At 52.2% G+C, this 13,587-nt stretch overlaps 5 protein-coding genes across 6 annotated transcripts; 2 read left to right on the top strand and 3 right to left on the bottom strand.

The window, feature by feature from the left end:
- Positions 1-88: 88 nt before the first annotated feature.
- Positions 89-5,005, top strand: CAOG_02253 (hypothetical protein). Its single transcript, XM_004348953.2, has 10 exons — positions 89-413; positions 661-2,905; positions 3,017-3,185; positions 3,262-3,377; positions 3,474-3,603; positions 3,760-3,841; positions 3,925-4,033; positions 4,112-4,396; positions 4,508-4,561; positions 4,651-5,005. Exons 1-10 carry the CDS (start codon positions 105-107, stop codon positions 4,833-4,835), a joined length of 3,684 nt encoding a protein of 1,227 aa, XP_004349003.2. The 5' UTR covers positions 89-104; the 3' UTR covers positions 4,836-5,005.
- CAOG_02252 (hypothetical protein) lies at positions 4,874-5,971 on the bottom strand (the record flags this gene model as incomplete). The annotated part of the gene is made up of 2 exons (XM_004348952.2): positions 4,874-5,173; positions 5,283-5,971. 2 exons carry the CDS (start codon positions 5,969-5,971, stop codon positions 4,975-4,977), a joined length of 888 nt encoding a protein of 295 aa, XP_004349002.1. The 3' UTR covers positions 4,874-4,974.
- Positions 5,972-6,969: 998 nt separating this feature from the next.
- CAOG_02251 (histone H2A variant H2Av1 copy 2d) lies at positions 6,970-7,425 on the bottom strand (the record flags this gene model as incomplete). The annotated part of the gene is made up of 1 exon (XM_004348951.1): positions 6,970-7,425. One exon carries the CDS (start codon positions 7,423-7,425, stop codon positions 6,970-6,972), a length of 456 nt encoding a protein of 151 aa, XP_004349001.1.
- Positions 7,426-7,865: 440 nt separating this feature from the next.
- On the top strand, positions 7,866-8,768 carry CAOG_02250 (histone 1; the record flags this gene model as incomplete). The annotated part of the gene is made up of 2 exons (XM_004348950.1): positions 7,866-8,245; positions 8,750-8,768. The coding sequence occupies 2 exons, from the start codon at positions 7,866-7,868 to the stop codon at positions 8,766-8,768; spliced, it is 399 nt and encodes a 132-aa protein (XP_004349000.1).
- Positions 8,769-9,077: 309 nt separating this feature from the next.
- On the bottom strand, positions 9,078-12,344 carry CAOG_02249. 2 transcript variants are annotated; one of them, XM_004348949.2, is made up of 3 exons: positions 12,258-12,344; positions 11,011-11,082; positions 9,078-9,864 (listed from the first exon to the last, which is right to left on the bottom strand). In XM_004348949.2, exons 2-3 carry the CDS (start codon positions 11,065-11,067, stop codon positions 9,367-9,369), a joined length of 555 nt encoding a protein of 184 aa, XP_004348999.1. In that variant the 5' UTR covers positions 11,068-11,082; positions 12,258-12,344; the 3' UTR covers positions 9,078-9,366. The 2 variants fall into 2 exon arrangements, with proteins under 2 accessions (XP_004348999.1, XP_011270156.1); XM_011271854.1 differs by lacking the exon at positions 12,258-12,344 and having other exon boundaries at positions 11,011-11,113.
- Between the last annotated feature and the right edge of the window lie 1,243 nt (positions 12,345-13,587).

Below are 13,587 nucleotides of genomic sequence, written 5' to 3'. Positions count from 1 at the left end.
GATCCATTGTGATATCGCGCGATGATTGACCGTGCTCCAAAATCGCACGCTTGATTTCTAAGAGCAGCTCAGTTCTCTTCTTCCATATTCTGGGTCTCAGCGCGATGGAAGAGGCAACCATTGCTCCTGTGGTGCCGTCCGAGCCGTCCGATCCGCACCAGCTCATGCACGCGCTGCTTGCTGAGGCACTGCGACTGGATGCTGCACCGTCAGACACCCTGGGCGATGCTGCAGGAGGCGGAGGAGGATCAGCAGGAGCCGCTGAGGATCGTTCGCAGAGCGTTCTGCTGCCGCCGTTGGCCGCCATGTCGCTCCGACAGCAGTCTAGCAACATTGCACAGCAGCTGGAGATTGCGTTCAGCAACCGGTCTGACCGTCTGCTGGTCGTGACGGATCTCGCCCTGTTCGTTCTGGTACGGTCTCCCCAGAGTTCTGTCCCCCCCCCCCTACCCGACCCCTGTCGCCCTCTCTTTCCCCGCTTTGGCGCTCGGTTTGAAAGCGTCAGGAGCAAAGAAGCGACTCTTGTTGTTGCTTGCAACACGAAACGCGATCGGTCGAGATTTTGAACTTTCGTCAACCTGTCATTTCTGAATCTCTGAGAAACTCACGCGCAGTTTTGGTCTTGGTTGATCACCATGATGACATTAATTGTATTGACAGACATTAGGTGCTCCGGGACTGTCAACCGATGTCGCAGGTCGCACCACGCGCAGACAGTTTGGGGTGTTTGATCACGTCGAGACGATCGGATCCGAAGTGTGGATGACGCTGAACGCGCGCACGCCAAATCCCGGCCAAGTTGCATTGGGCGACGAGATTCCGGACTGGCCTGCACCGCCGAACTGCCCCGAGCCGAATCCTGCTGTGGCCCAGGCACGCTTGTCGGAGATTGCCGCTTGCAACGCGCTCATGTTGGATCAAGCCTATCTCAAGCAGACTGCGACGTCGACTTCCAAGAGCGCTGCGTTTGTCGAGCCGGTCGCGCCGACTCGGGCAGCACGGAACGATTCCAACGCGCCGCTCGAGTCGGAACGGGCATTCGCCTCTGCAACTGCCCGAACGTGTGATGTGCACGGCTTTGGATTCCGCTCCGCGTGCTGGAGTCCGGACGACACCAAGATTGCCGCGCTGTCCACGTCCTTCAAGTTGGCATTGTTTGGGGAGGTCGGATTGCAAGCAGGGGGTGTTCGAAAGGCAGCCAGCAGTGCTACCTCTGGCGTTTCGCCATCATGGGTGCCGTTGCTCGTGCTGTCCGATCTCATGCTGCAAGCGTGCTGGCATGTCGACTTTGGCTTGCCGCTCACTCCATCCGCTGCAATGTTCAGCGTACTGGTGACCTCCAACCTGCAGCAGCAGCAACAACAACATTCACAACAACGACAAGATGCTTCAATGCAAGTGGACGATACCAGCCCATCCAGCACTTCAGTTGTCGGATTTGACGTTCGAGTGCAGGGGCCGCGCAATGCCACCCGGGCCGAGCTCATTTCAGACAAAACCAACCCGATTCCATTGCAGCACAACATGTTTGTCGCCAACACGTGCACTGCCCTCTGCATGGCGTTCACCCAAGCGGTCGTTAGTATCAAGGTGGAGAACTTGAACGCAAACGCGTTTGTGCGAGCAAGCCCGCTCCATCCGGACACCATTCGAGGGGGTCCTCTCATTTCGACGACCAGCTCGACGGATTCAAGCTCGACTGCTGTGGCACCAAATGCCCCAGTCTTGCCGCCGACCCCGGTGCTTGGCACTGCGACAAAACGACAATCCACGCCGATGGCTGCCTCGCGCGTCCAGCCTACTTTCGAGTTTGTGCCAAGCGGTTCGTCTGCACGACGAGGGCGGCCCCGTAAGCCAGTTTTGGAAGCAACCCCACCGCCCAAGCGAGGCCGTCCGCCAAAGTCAAGTTCCGCTGCATCTACCCCGACGAGTTCGGCCAAGGCTTCGCCCACCATCAAGGATTTGCTCATGGGTCAAGCTGCATCCCGGAAGCGACCGTCAAAGCCCGCGTTGCCGGAATCGCCGACCGTTGGTCGCGCCTCGAAAAGACCGCGCTTAGACGTTGAAGACGATGACAATGACAGCAACGCTAATGATAGTGATGAGAATGGCAGCGGCGACGACAATGACGACAAGGACAACGATGCTGATATCACTCAGGTAGATCAGAGTCAAGACGACGAAACTGCCAGCGGTCGCGATCAAAGCGCTGGCGAGACACCCGGCGATCAGGCAAACCACGCCACCAACGGCAACCCGGCCAATGGATCAATTGACAGCTATGCAGGCGAGGTATCGGCTGTTGCTGAATCCCAGCCAGAGGTGGTTGAAATGGTCAGCGATTGCAATCTCCTTCCGACGTCTGTTTCCTACAAGGAGCTTGACTGCAGTTTGCTGTGCGTCGGAACTAGAAGTGGTCATGTAAACTTGTGGCGGATTCCGCCGGCGTTGGATGAGGTGGATTTGCGCCGGGCAGCGTCAGATGCCGACGCTCCACCCCAGTCTTCTCCTCCTCCACCTCCTCCTTCGCTGGACGCCATGGCAATGCCGGTCTTAACCTTTCTCGCTTCAGACTCGTGGGTGAATTGTCTTTCTTGGTGCCCTGGAAATCGCCTGTCCGAGCTTGGGCAACCAGACAGCTCTCCGCGGCTTGCGGTTGCGTCAAGCAATGGGCGGGTTGTGGTTTGGGATTTGGAGTTGCAGCGTCGGCCGGATGCCGACCCCGCTGCTGACTGGTCCCCGGCCACGATTTGCGGTGCCGATAACGACCCTGTAGTTAGCATGAGCTGGCAGCTACGAGGCGAGGGGCCTGTGCTCTCCGTCGTCCTCTCCGTCGTCAAGCAGCATCGCATCCATTATTTTACCTGTGGCAAAAGCTGGTCCACAGCCGCCCCGCACTCTGGCAGTCCGGAACTCGCCGAGTGTCTGGATGTGTTTCTTTTTTTTTTTTCGTTTTTTTTTTTCAACAAAATTGGTTGTACTCACTCATTCACACCAAATTTCGCACCCCACAAAGTCGCTGCTTCCAGCGTGTCCCCGGTTATCTACTCTGTGGATACCACGGATCAAATCTGTGCCACAAGTTTGGCTGGAAGCTGTCGCCTGGCACCTCTTTTTGAGCCGGGGGTGTCTTGTCTTGGCACCGCCCTTTCCGCCAACGGGCTTGTGTTGGCGAGCGTGACTTCGTATGTGACTATGTGGTCGATTGTGTTCCCTGTCTGTATCTGTCGCATCTCACAAGCCACCTTTCCCCGTGTCCAGGAGCTATGCCAACAAGGCAAGTCTGACTGGAGTGCTTCGTGTGCAGCTGCACATGGTTCCGGTTGCCACAAGCGACTTTCGCGCGTTTTTGTGGGCATGCCTTCCGGTTGCTTTGGGTGAGTTGTGATCAGTTTGGGTATTTTCGTCGTGTTGAATGGTATTGAGCAAATTGTTGACATGACGCTGTCTTCCCCGCTTTTGCTGCACATCAGCCCCAAGAGCATCACCGCATGGTATCGCAGATATGGTGCTGCTCGCACGATTGCACGTTCTAACGAGTCCGGCCATTGCCTCCGACCATTTCGCTGTTCTGGGTTTGCTGCTTCAAACGACCCAACCTTCGTACGAAAGAGTCTTGATAAGAGTCTTGATGGGGGTTTTTTTGTTTGTTTGTTTGTTTGTTTGCTTTTGGTTGCTGTTGCACGGTTTTGCTTGGCAGCGAAGGACGTGACTGACAGATGGTGGGGGTGATGTTCTCTCGCACCAATCTTCATGCAGAGTCACGCAGCTCAACGAGTACGGCATCAAACTCATCCAGTGTGGAAATGCCCTGCAGGCGCAAGGCTTTGATACACCACTGGTAGGGTGGAATCTTGCTTGGAATTTGCGCAGTCTTGTGCTTCTTGTCACTGACGTCGCACCTCACATTTCGTGAATGCATAGGGTGATGCAAACTTGCTCGCTTCTGCGATCAACCGGCCCCTCCTCCAAGCTGTGCATTGCATTCGCGTTATTGAGCAACTTGAAGATTATCATGAGCTACTTTCCGCTGGTACGTCGCATGGAGAACGCGCGCGTTTTTGATCTTTCGTCGCGTTGTTTGGTAACTTGTACTTTGGATCGATCACAGATCTGGTTTGCGTTCGGTTGATGGTGCACATTGTACACGCGACACTCGCCATCCATGCATCACAACTGGCCAAGCTTGCCAATGTGGAGAGTACTTGCGCTGTCCTGCGCGCGGCTTATTTGAAGCTGAGCGCGGTGCTGCCTGAATCAGCGCAAGCCAGCTTGAGAGCGCAGGCGGATTTAGTGTCGCAAAACGCGAGTCTTGTCGTCAAGTCTGAATTGGACGAGGGCTCGATCAATGTTCCCGTCTGCGAAAGTGTTGAACAGTGTCCAATCTGCCACTCTGGTAACGCGTGCTTGTTATTCGCGTGGTTGGATTTGTTTTGGGCTGGATTCTTGGGGAGGAAGGAGAACAAATCTGGTCTTGTACTGTGTTGACGCTTGTTTCTCGTTGCAGATTTGCGCTGCACTGTATATCTGGAAGGTGTTTGTGCGAAAGGACACTCGTTCGGTAGGTGGCGACATGGTCTATTCGTGAATGTCCTCTTGTGTTGGTCGCTGACTTGCTGACTCGACTATTTGCTGTATTGCTTCACACAGCCCGCTGCCCTGTTACTTTGGTCCCGCTGGCCAAGCCAGGCGCAGTGTGCGCACAATGCGGGGTGGAGCGCAGTGCTCTGTTCACTGGAGATGTGCCCGACGCACAAAGCCCTTGGCTCGCCCAGTTGCTTCGGGACGCGAGCAGCTGTCTGTTTTGTGGCGGCTCCTGGAGCTGCAGAATTTAACACCCAGCAGCTTGACGAATTGCAAGGGGCACGAGTTATGGATGTGCAGTTTTGTGGGCTGTATTTTGTTTGTTTGTTTTTTTTTTGTTTTATTCGCTTTGAACCAATCTGAACATGTTGAATCTTCACGACCCAAGCATCACTGGCCGTGTTGCGGCGGGGTGAATGCGCCTCCTGGAACGCTCGGCACTTGACGACGAAGGAAGCGCTCGCGCACAGTTGCTACCAGGCCTGACAAGACGAAATGTATCACGGGCAGGCCGATCAACAAGACCAGGCACAGGTACATGGCAGCCTTGCCTGGGGTGGCATCGTAATCTAAAACCTTGTAAATGTATCTAACCAAAAAAAGAGAGGGGGGGGGGAAAGTGGGGAAGACCAAGAAACAACGTGAGAAACTCGGGTGATTGCGGGGCGCGCAAGCAACAACTCCACTCCAAAACTTACGTGGTGCCATTATCGGTAACACCGTCGGCACCCCACCAAATGAGGGTGAGAATCATGTACGCAATGCCGTAGGTGAACAGAAAGTAAAGGTGCGCCAATCGGTGCGGCATGTCAGCAACCAGCATCTCAATGACGGCTTGGACTCCGTTGATGGCATGCTCGCTGATGTTGTACTCGGAGACATCCGTCGTGGCGCTGTCAAACACCAGACCCCAGTACAGGATGACGACAGTGACAGCCGCGTCTGTGGCGAGCAAGTAGAGCACCCACAGCAGCCGTTGAGCGACGGTCGGGCGTGTGCCGGTGGGCGCGGCCAAGTTTGGCTCGGACATGCGCATTTGGTTGCTCTTTTCGCTGTCCGGGGAGAGCTGAGAGGTCGATGTGTGCAACTGGTCCGTTGCAGTGGGCCAACCGTGAAACCAGTGCAAGGCGGCGCCGATGAACGCCAGGGCAAAGTAGGTCGCGAGGAGCAGGTACGACCAGTTTGTCAGATAGATGAGCCATCGATTGTCGTCGGAGTGGACGATGAGGGACACAAGCCAGCCGAACGAGTATCCTGCCTGAAGAAAGCGGTACAGCACAAACGCCCACTGTGGCAGGTACGTGCTGGATGTGAAGACGGCGTGATTGGTTGCGTGCAGCCCCCAAACGTAGCGGGAAGGACCAAAGTGGGTCTTGAAGAAGGACATCTTCTGATGGAAAGGGGCTTTGGGTTTGATGAAGATGCTTGTTTTGTTGGCTGTCCTAGGGCGTGATACCTTGAGCGCTTCGTTTGAGTGCTTGAGTGGCTGAGAGACGAAATTGGAAGGCCAAGCGAGGGGCGATTTTGCGGTTTTTGAGGATGAAATTGGCAGAGATTGGGTTGGTTGTGCCTGTCGTCGCTCGAGCAAGGAAGAGAGCAGTGAGTTTTGAGATGAGATCAGAGCATACTGTATGCAGAGCAGCAGCGGAAGCGGAAGCGAGGGAGGCGTCTGAAATGAACGAGTCGAAATGGAGAACATGCGGTATCCAAGGCGAGGGCCATTTAGCAGCAGCCAATTTGCCCGCCGACGTTGACCAGCCACACATGCACGCGAGGGAGACACACGGACTGAGCCACTGCGCAGAGTGGTGTTTGCCGTGTTTGTTGTGTTTGTACGGCCCGAACATCGGAGGAAGTTGCATTGGGGAGAAGAAAGGCGGAGCGAACCTGGGAGAAGGATTGAGAAAGCGCACCTACCTCTTGAAGGTAGAGACAGACTGGAGACAACTAGTAAGTAGAATTGAGAGACTGAGCAAGTGATTATGATGTGGGCTTTTGGAGGCAAACAATGGAAAGAGTGGAAGGATTTGTTGGCTGGTCGGAATTGACGAGACGTTCGTTGAGGAGATGCGATTTTGCTGCATTGATGGTACGTTTGCATGGGAATTACTCAAAGTCCTTCCTTTGCTCGCAAGACTCTCACCAAGGTATCAACAAGACACTCTGTCAACCAAATCAGCCTGTACAACCAACCTGCACAATCAAAAAACTAAAACTGCAACGAAACACAAATCGACGAAATCAAAAAAAAACTTCTGTGAAAAGTCAAGGGTTGGTGTTGAATAAACACCAGGTATTGTTGTAGTAGTTTTAAGGATTTTGAATAGATAGATAGAAGAGGGAAGAAAGAAGAGCAAAAAGTTACTCGCGTACAGAAGAGCACGCTTAGTACTCCTGGGACTGCGAGCCACCCTTCTTGCCGCTGGCAGCCTTCTTGACGGGGGCAGCGTCAGCTTCAGACTCGCCCTTGGGGAGGAGGACGGTGTGGATGTTGGGGAGGACACCACCCTGGGCGATGGTGACGCCGGCGAGCAGCTTGTTGAGCTCCTCATCGTTGCGGATGGCGAGCTGGAGGTGACGGGGGTTGATGCGCGTCTTCTTGTTGTCGCGGGCAGCGTTGCCGGCAAGCTCGAGGATTTCGGCAGCGAGGTACTCGAGGACGGCAGCGAGGTACACGGGGGCACCAGCGCCGACGCGCTCAGCGTACGAGCCCTTGCGGAGCATGCGGTGGATGCGACCGACGGGGAACTGCAGGCCCGCGCGCGTCGAGCGCGTCTTCTGCTTCTTGTTGGCGGCGGCGGACGAAGCCGTCTCGGCGCCCTTCTTGCCACGACCGGACATTGTGTTTGTTGGTTGGAGTGAGGAGTGTGAAAGTGAGGAGTGACCCCGTTCCAAAACGGGGAGCGCTTTTAAGAACGGGAAAAGCGCGGCGTTTCCAAAAGCGGGACGTGAATTTGGATTGAGTTTGCGCGGCGGCCGGCGTTCGTCGATTTTCCTGGAGACGTGGGTGGGTCTGTCGGCCCCGCTTCTTCACTGCCTCGCTTCACGCATGTCGTGTGTGCTGTGGACCCAGGGCGTGGGGGACTCGGACGAGCAGGGGTCGAGCTGTGGCGCAAAAACCATCCGCGCAACTCAATCTCAATCCCAAACCAGCTTCCTATTTTGGCCACGACCTTTTTTTTTTTTTTCGCGCCATTTTCGTTCGTGTTAAAAAGCGAGCTCCCGCATTTGGAACCGAGCTCACTCCTACATTTTCACTTTCTGAAAAACCAACAAACTCAATGCCACCGAAGGTCGCAAAGAAGGGCGAGAAGCGCGCCGGCAAGGCCGCTGCCAAGGCTGCCTCTGGCGCCGACAAGGACAAGAAGAAGAAGAAGCGCCGCAAGGAATCGTACGGCATCTACATCTACAAGGTCCTCCGCCAGGTCCACGCCGACACTGGCATCTCCAACCGCGCCATGAACATCATGAACTCGTTCGTCAACGACATCTTCGAGCGCATTGCTGGCGAGGCGTCCCGTCTGGCCCACTTCAACAACCGCTCGACCATCTCGTCTCGCGAGATCCAGACTGCCGTCCGTCTCCTCCTCCCCGGCGAACTTGCCAAGCACGCCGTCTCTGAGGGCACCAAGGCCGTCACCAAGTACACTTCCGGCGCCAAGTAAAAACAACAACTTGCTTGTGCTTCGGGAGCCGTGGCGCTCTTCTTTTCTCTTTTTACTTTACCAAAAAAAATTATCAATTCGGTGTTTATTCAACACCAACCCCTGTACTTTTCGAAAGAGGTTTTTTTGCTGTTGTAGTTGTTTGTGTATTTGTGTGTGTTGTTGTTGTTGTGGTAGATTGGTAATTGGGGACAGGAGGGAGCTGCAAAGTGCAAAGAACGAATGCTGATTTGGCGCCGAAAAAGAAATGGGTTTTGATGCTGCCTCTCGCTCTTTGCTGGTGCGCGTCTCATTGTTCGTGTGTGTCATTGAAGTGAAGTTGCAGTGTCATTCGCTGCTGTGGTGGCTTGCGGCTTGGCTTGTGCTGGCAAGGAGAGGGAACAAGAAAAGAGCTTTTTTTTTTTTTTTTTTTTTTTTGCTGCTTTTTTTTTTTTTGTTTTTTCCTCGTTGTCCTTTTCATCATGGCATCTGCCCGTGCTCGTTCTGTGCTTCAAGTGCAGCTTCATGGCAGTGCAATGATTTGGACCACCACCTTGACAAAAGCACCAGTCGTGGAGCCGAGCATGGTTTGGCTCAAAAACCCGCAAAACTCTCGCCCATTGTCAATCTCGAAGCGTTCTTTCCGTGTTCGAGGCAAGTCATCTTCTCGGCAGGGCAGGGGGAGGGTTCGCAATACTCGATCATACTCGCACTGTATTCTGGATCAGTCTGGGCAAGTTTCGGAATGGGAGGAAACTGATTGATTTTCCAACTCCCAACTCTTTTTGCCTCTCGCATCTTTCTTTGCCTCTTTGCCTCATTGTCATCTTGCACAAGCTGAAACAAGTATTCACCAAATAAAGTTTATATTGGTAGCAGTTGGTTCGAACCATCCATGAAAAAAAAAACACTAGACAACACACAAAAAAGAGAAGCAAACAAAGGCTTCCATTCACAACAGATCAAGCGCGTACAATGCAACTTTGCCTGCGTGCGAAAAAAAGGACATGTACACACACGCGTGCTCGTCACAGGGAAGATCCAAGAGGCCTGAAACGGGGACGATGGAAACAGGCGTCTTTGATTTTTTTTTTTTTTGTAAATTTTGTTTTTCCTTGCTCAGGTGCAAAAAGGAAACTTAGAGGACGAGGCAGCCGCCCTTCTTCTTGTCTGCCTTGCCAGAGTTGGGGTGTTGACGGTTGATCTGGCGAACAAGGTCGTAGAAAGTCTCGTTGACCATGATCTTGGCCTTGGCCGACGACTCGAGGAAGGCGCACGACCAGCCCTTGGCGAGGCCCTGACCTTGCTCCTTGCCAACCATACGCTCGTCCTCGAGATCGCACTTGTTGCCAACAAGAACCATGGGGACGACGTCAGTGTCCTTGACGCGGAGGATTTGCTCTCGCAAGTCGGTCAAGTCGTTGAAGGTCGACTGGGCAGTGATAGAGTAGACGAGGACGAAGCCCTGGCCGTTCTTCATGTACAAGTCACGCATGGCAGTGAACTGCTCAGTGCCGGCAGTATCGAGGATCTCAAGCATGCATTGTGCGCCATCGACCTCGACTTGCTTGCGGTAAGAGTCCTCAATGGTGGGATCGTACTTTTCGACGAAGATGCCCTGGACGAATTGGACGGTCTGTTTGGAACAAGAGACAGAGAGAGGGAAATCGAGGATGGCAGAGGGTGAGTCAGGGTGCAACAGCTTGAGAAAAAAACTCAACGAAAAAAGAAGGGAAATGGAGAAAAGAAAAAAAAAAGCAATGAAAAAGAACAAGAGAAAAAAAACAAGATCTTTTGGAAAGAACAGAAAAAAAAAACGGAAAGAAAAAAAAAGGACGAGGCGCAGGACGAACGCAAACTCGCGCTCTGCTGCCCTCCGCGAGAGACAAGCAAAGAAGCATAGCGCGGCGACAGTCACGAGTGGCGCACCTCACGCAGAGCAAAGGAGAAGGAATGGAACGAAGGCGACAAAAAGAAACCACAAAAAAATTCAAACAAAAAAATAGAGAAAAATAATAAAATAAAAAAACAGCCATAACAGTCCGACCGCAAAAAAAAAAAAAAACACAAAGCTGGATGCGAGCAAGGAGTGACTATGGAGCGATGCGCGCGGCAGTCGAGCAGCGGATGACGCTCAAGGAGCAAGCTGGAGGCAAGATCCGAGCACAGCACCGAGGACGAAGCCCGGGAAAGAGGGTCAAAGCGGTTCAAAAAAAGAAGGCCCAAAATAACTCGTTTTGAATTGTTTGGGTCAAAAAAAAAAGAAAAAAAAAGGCAGGAATGAAGCAACGGCCAGCGAGCGCAAGCAGCCACTCTCCGGTGATGGGCTATGAGAGAGCCAAGTCGAGAGACTCGACAGCAGAGTGAAGAAGGGGGAAGGCAAGGCTGCTGGAAGAGCCAGCTCAGCCAAAGACATCAAAACAAAAAAAAAAAAAAGGCAAAAGTGTTTTTTTTTTGTTTTTTCAAAAAAAAGTCGTTTTGGCTTTTTTGTTTTTGTTTGGTTTTGGCTGCGCTGACGACCAGCGAGCTGGGAGGCTCGACAAAGCGATGCTGGACACGTTCGCGGGTCTGACTTCCGAAAGGGAGCGCGGGGGAGCCCGTAGCGTGTGCGCAGCAAGCCCCGGACAGCCAACAAGCCCGCATGGCGTTGGTTCTTTTTTTTTTTCTTTTTTTTTTCTTTGTTTTTCGTTGTTTTGTTTGTTCGTTCTTTTGCTTTCCAAGCAGACGGAGGTAGAAAGGAAAGAGACAGAGGAGAGCGCATGGAACGAGGCTAGAAACGTACCAAAGCAGACTTGCCGACACCACCGGAGCCGAGAACGACGAGCTTGTATTCACGCATTGTAACTAGAGGTTTCTATTAAACAAAAAAATAAAAAAGAGTGAGCATCATTGAACCCTAAAAACGGTTTTTTGGTATTTTTTCTTTGTTTTTTCCTGGGACTCCATTCGGACTTCATGTCGACGGTGGAGAGGAAGGGGGGTTAAAGACAACGAATGATGAGAACGAGATGGAATAGCGGTACAACTGGGATTGGTTTGAAAAGGAACACAGCCCTGCGTCATTGTTTAATGGAAAAAAAACTTTCAACCCGAAAAAAAAAAAAAAAAAAAAAAAGTACGCACAACAACGCACAAAAACACTCACGTTGCCACACGAATGATCACGCAAAGCAAGCATGAATCATCAAGAAAACTCAAGACATGAAACAGCCGTAAAGCAACTCAATGCTGCTGATGAAGGGAGGAAAAAGCAGCAAAAAACTCGCAATCCGAAACAAACCAACGAGAAACTTCTGTAACCAAAATGATACCAAAATGATTACCTCCTTCTTGTCTTCGCTCACAGGTCCAGCCACACACAGGCAATGACACCCCGCCGCGACGCATCACGCATCACGCATCACAACCACCACCACCACCACAGCCACCACCACCACCATCGCGATAGACAGACTGGAACAACAGCTCACAACTGACCCCAAGAACCGCAGGTAATCGAAAACAGGAAAAAGCCGAGCTTAAAATAAAACAATCACCAATGTTTTTTTTTTTTTTTTTTTTTTTTGATTTTGCATGGATCTTGATAGATCTACTTTGGTCGGATGACCGCTGTTCGCGCAGCGCAACTGCGACTGGTACGAACACCCCCCATTGTGTGCTACCTTCTACTCTTGTAACTCTTGCTCATTTGTAGCAATACAGCGAGAAAATCCCGCTTACTCGGGTGAGTTGGAAGGCGGTGCGGGTTTGTAGCAACAACTCCCTCATCGCACAACACGCTCAATCCACCACGCACAGCTGAGGGCTGGCACTTGCATCATGAAGCAGAAGAAGAACAGAGCAATAGAAAATGCCGACAAGCGGGACAACTGCCGCAGAGCTGAACGACTAGTTTGACTGCTCGCTTGACGACCGTTGAAAAAGAGTTTGAGAAAGCTCGACAACACCTCAAAAGAGCGCTGCAAATGAATGCGATGAGGCTGAGGATGGGATGACGTTGGGATTGTGCTGGGATGGTGCGTCGCTTACAAGAAAGAGCGAAGCTGGAAGAGGCGGTGCGTTGAGTTGCGAAGGGAGAAAGTGTCTGAGAGAGTGTTCTCGACAAAAAAATAATACAAGGAGTGAATAGCAAATTCGCTTTGGGAGGCTGCTTTTTAAATGCTGCAGTGAGGAAAGAGTAGCAAAAAATAGAACGGAAAAAAACCGCCAAGTGAACAGAACCGCAAGGAACGCCGAAATCGAACCGCGCGGCCATTCCAGATGCGAGTTGTACTGTATCTCGATACCAAAAAATGCACCGCTTCGAGATGATCAAAACGATACAAGAATGGTGGAGGAGAGGGCGGTGAATCAGACCGAAATGCCCGTCCGCAAGTGCAGCACAAGATTGATTGCGCCGAATCGTGGTAACGGTGACATACTTTTCTTGCTATTATGCTGCATACCATTGCTCTTCTTGGACGCAAACTGAGCTCAGCCATGACAACAGCGCTCCTTTGAACGCGGACGTGACAAATCAGAGCGTGCGCTTAGACCGACGTGAGCATTCCATTCCTAACGCGCTCTCAGCATTGCCAAATACCTTCCGAGCTCAAAGAGATTCAAGCACGATGGCACATGGTGCGCGATCGCATTGGAGAAAATGTCCAAAGTGCACAGAAGCGGGAGATTGCAAAAGGACTTCTCATCTGGATATTATCTAAAATTAAAACAATCTTTCCTCAGTACTCTAATGGGTGGCGGCATTAGGGCATAGCAACCTGCTTGGTACAGTATGATACTGTAGAAGCATTTGTATTGATTCATCGAGGATCTAGAGAGGAGCAGGAACGCCGCCGTCGAAATGCCAAATGGAGCGTCCCAACCAGATTTTACCGTTAGCCGTGAGCACGCACAACACCTTCTACCCACGTAGGCTCGCCTTCCAGCTTGTCCAACGTTCTCATGGTGCGTCCGATGCTTGCGGAGCGGTGATCTAGATTCTTCCAACCGGCTTAGACGTTTTGATTGTGTTTGTGTTTGACAGTAGAAAGAGGGGCGGGAGAAGACTCGGGTCATGGTTGCGCTTTCGAGGTGGGGACGTGGGGACGTGGGGGCGGGGGAAGAAAACCTGTGCAATACTTGCGCGTTGGAGACTCGACGAACGTGAGTGAGAGGAAGTGTGCGAAGGAAGTTTTACTTTTCTTTGATTTTATTATGGACCGCAGTCCACGTCGGGGGGTTGAATCAACCATCACCATCATTGTCATCAACAACATCTATCATCACCATCACTATCAACAACGTCATAATCTGGGGTTGGGCTTGGCCTCAGCAGAGCGAGCGAACCAGGTCTTTGTTTGTTTCTGGTTGCTTTCTT

Source organism: Capsaspora owczarzaki (genome assembly GCF_000151315.2).
Source record: "Capsaspora owczarzaki ATCC 30864 unplaced genomic scaffold supercont2.3, whole genome shotgun sequence".
Lineage (NCBI taxonomy): Eukaryota > Filasterea > Ministeriida > Capsasporidae > Capsaspora > Capsaspora owczarzaki.
Note: the sequence above shows the minus strand (reverse complement) of the source record. Positions and strands in the feature narration are given on the sequence as shown.

What these genes read in the sequence shown, in the direction of transcription:
- CAOG_02253 (XM_004348953.2), top strand. Translation starts at nt 105, where the DNA reads ATGGAAGAGGCAACCATTGCTCCTGTGGTGCCGTCCGAGCCGTCCGAT. An exon ending in GTGTTGGCGAGCGTGACTTC is followed by an intron (nt 3,186 to 3,261) that starts GTATGTGACTAT and finishes CCCCGTGTCCAG; the next exon opens with GAGCTATGCCAACAAGGCAA. An exon ending in GTGTCCAATCTGCCACTCTG is followed by an intron (nt 4,397 to 4,507) that starts GTAACGCGTGCT and finishes TTCTCGTTGCAG; the next exon opens with ATTTGCGCTGCACTGTATAT.
- CAOG_02249 (XM_004348949.2), bottom strand. Translation starts at nt 11,067, where the DNA reads ATGCGTGAATACAAGCTCGTCGTTCTCGGCTCCGGTGGTGTCGGCAAG. An exon ending in GTGTCGGCAAGTCTGCTTTG is followed by an intron (nt 9,865 to 11,010) that starts GTACGTTTCTAG and finishes TGTTCCAAACAG; the next exon opens with ACCGTCCAATTCGTCCAGGG.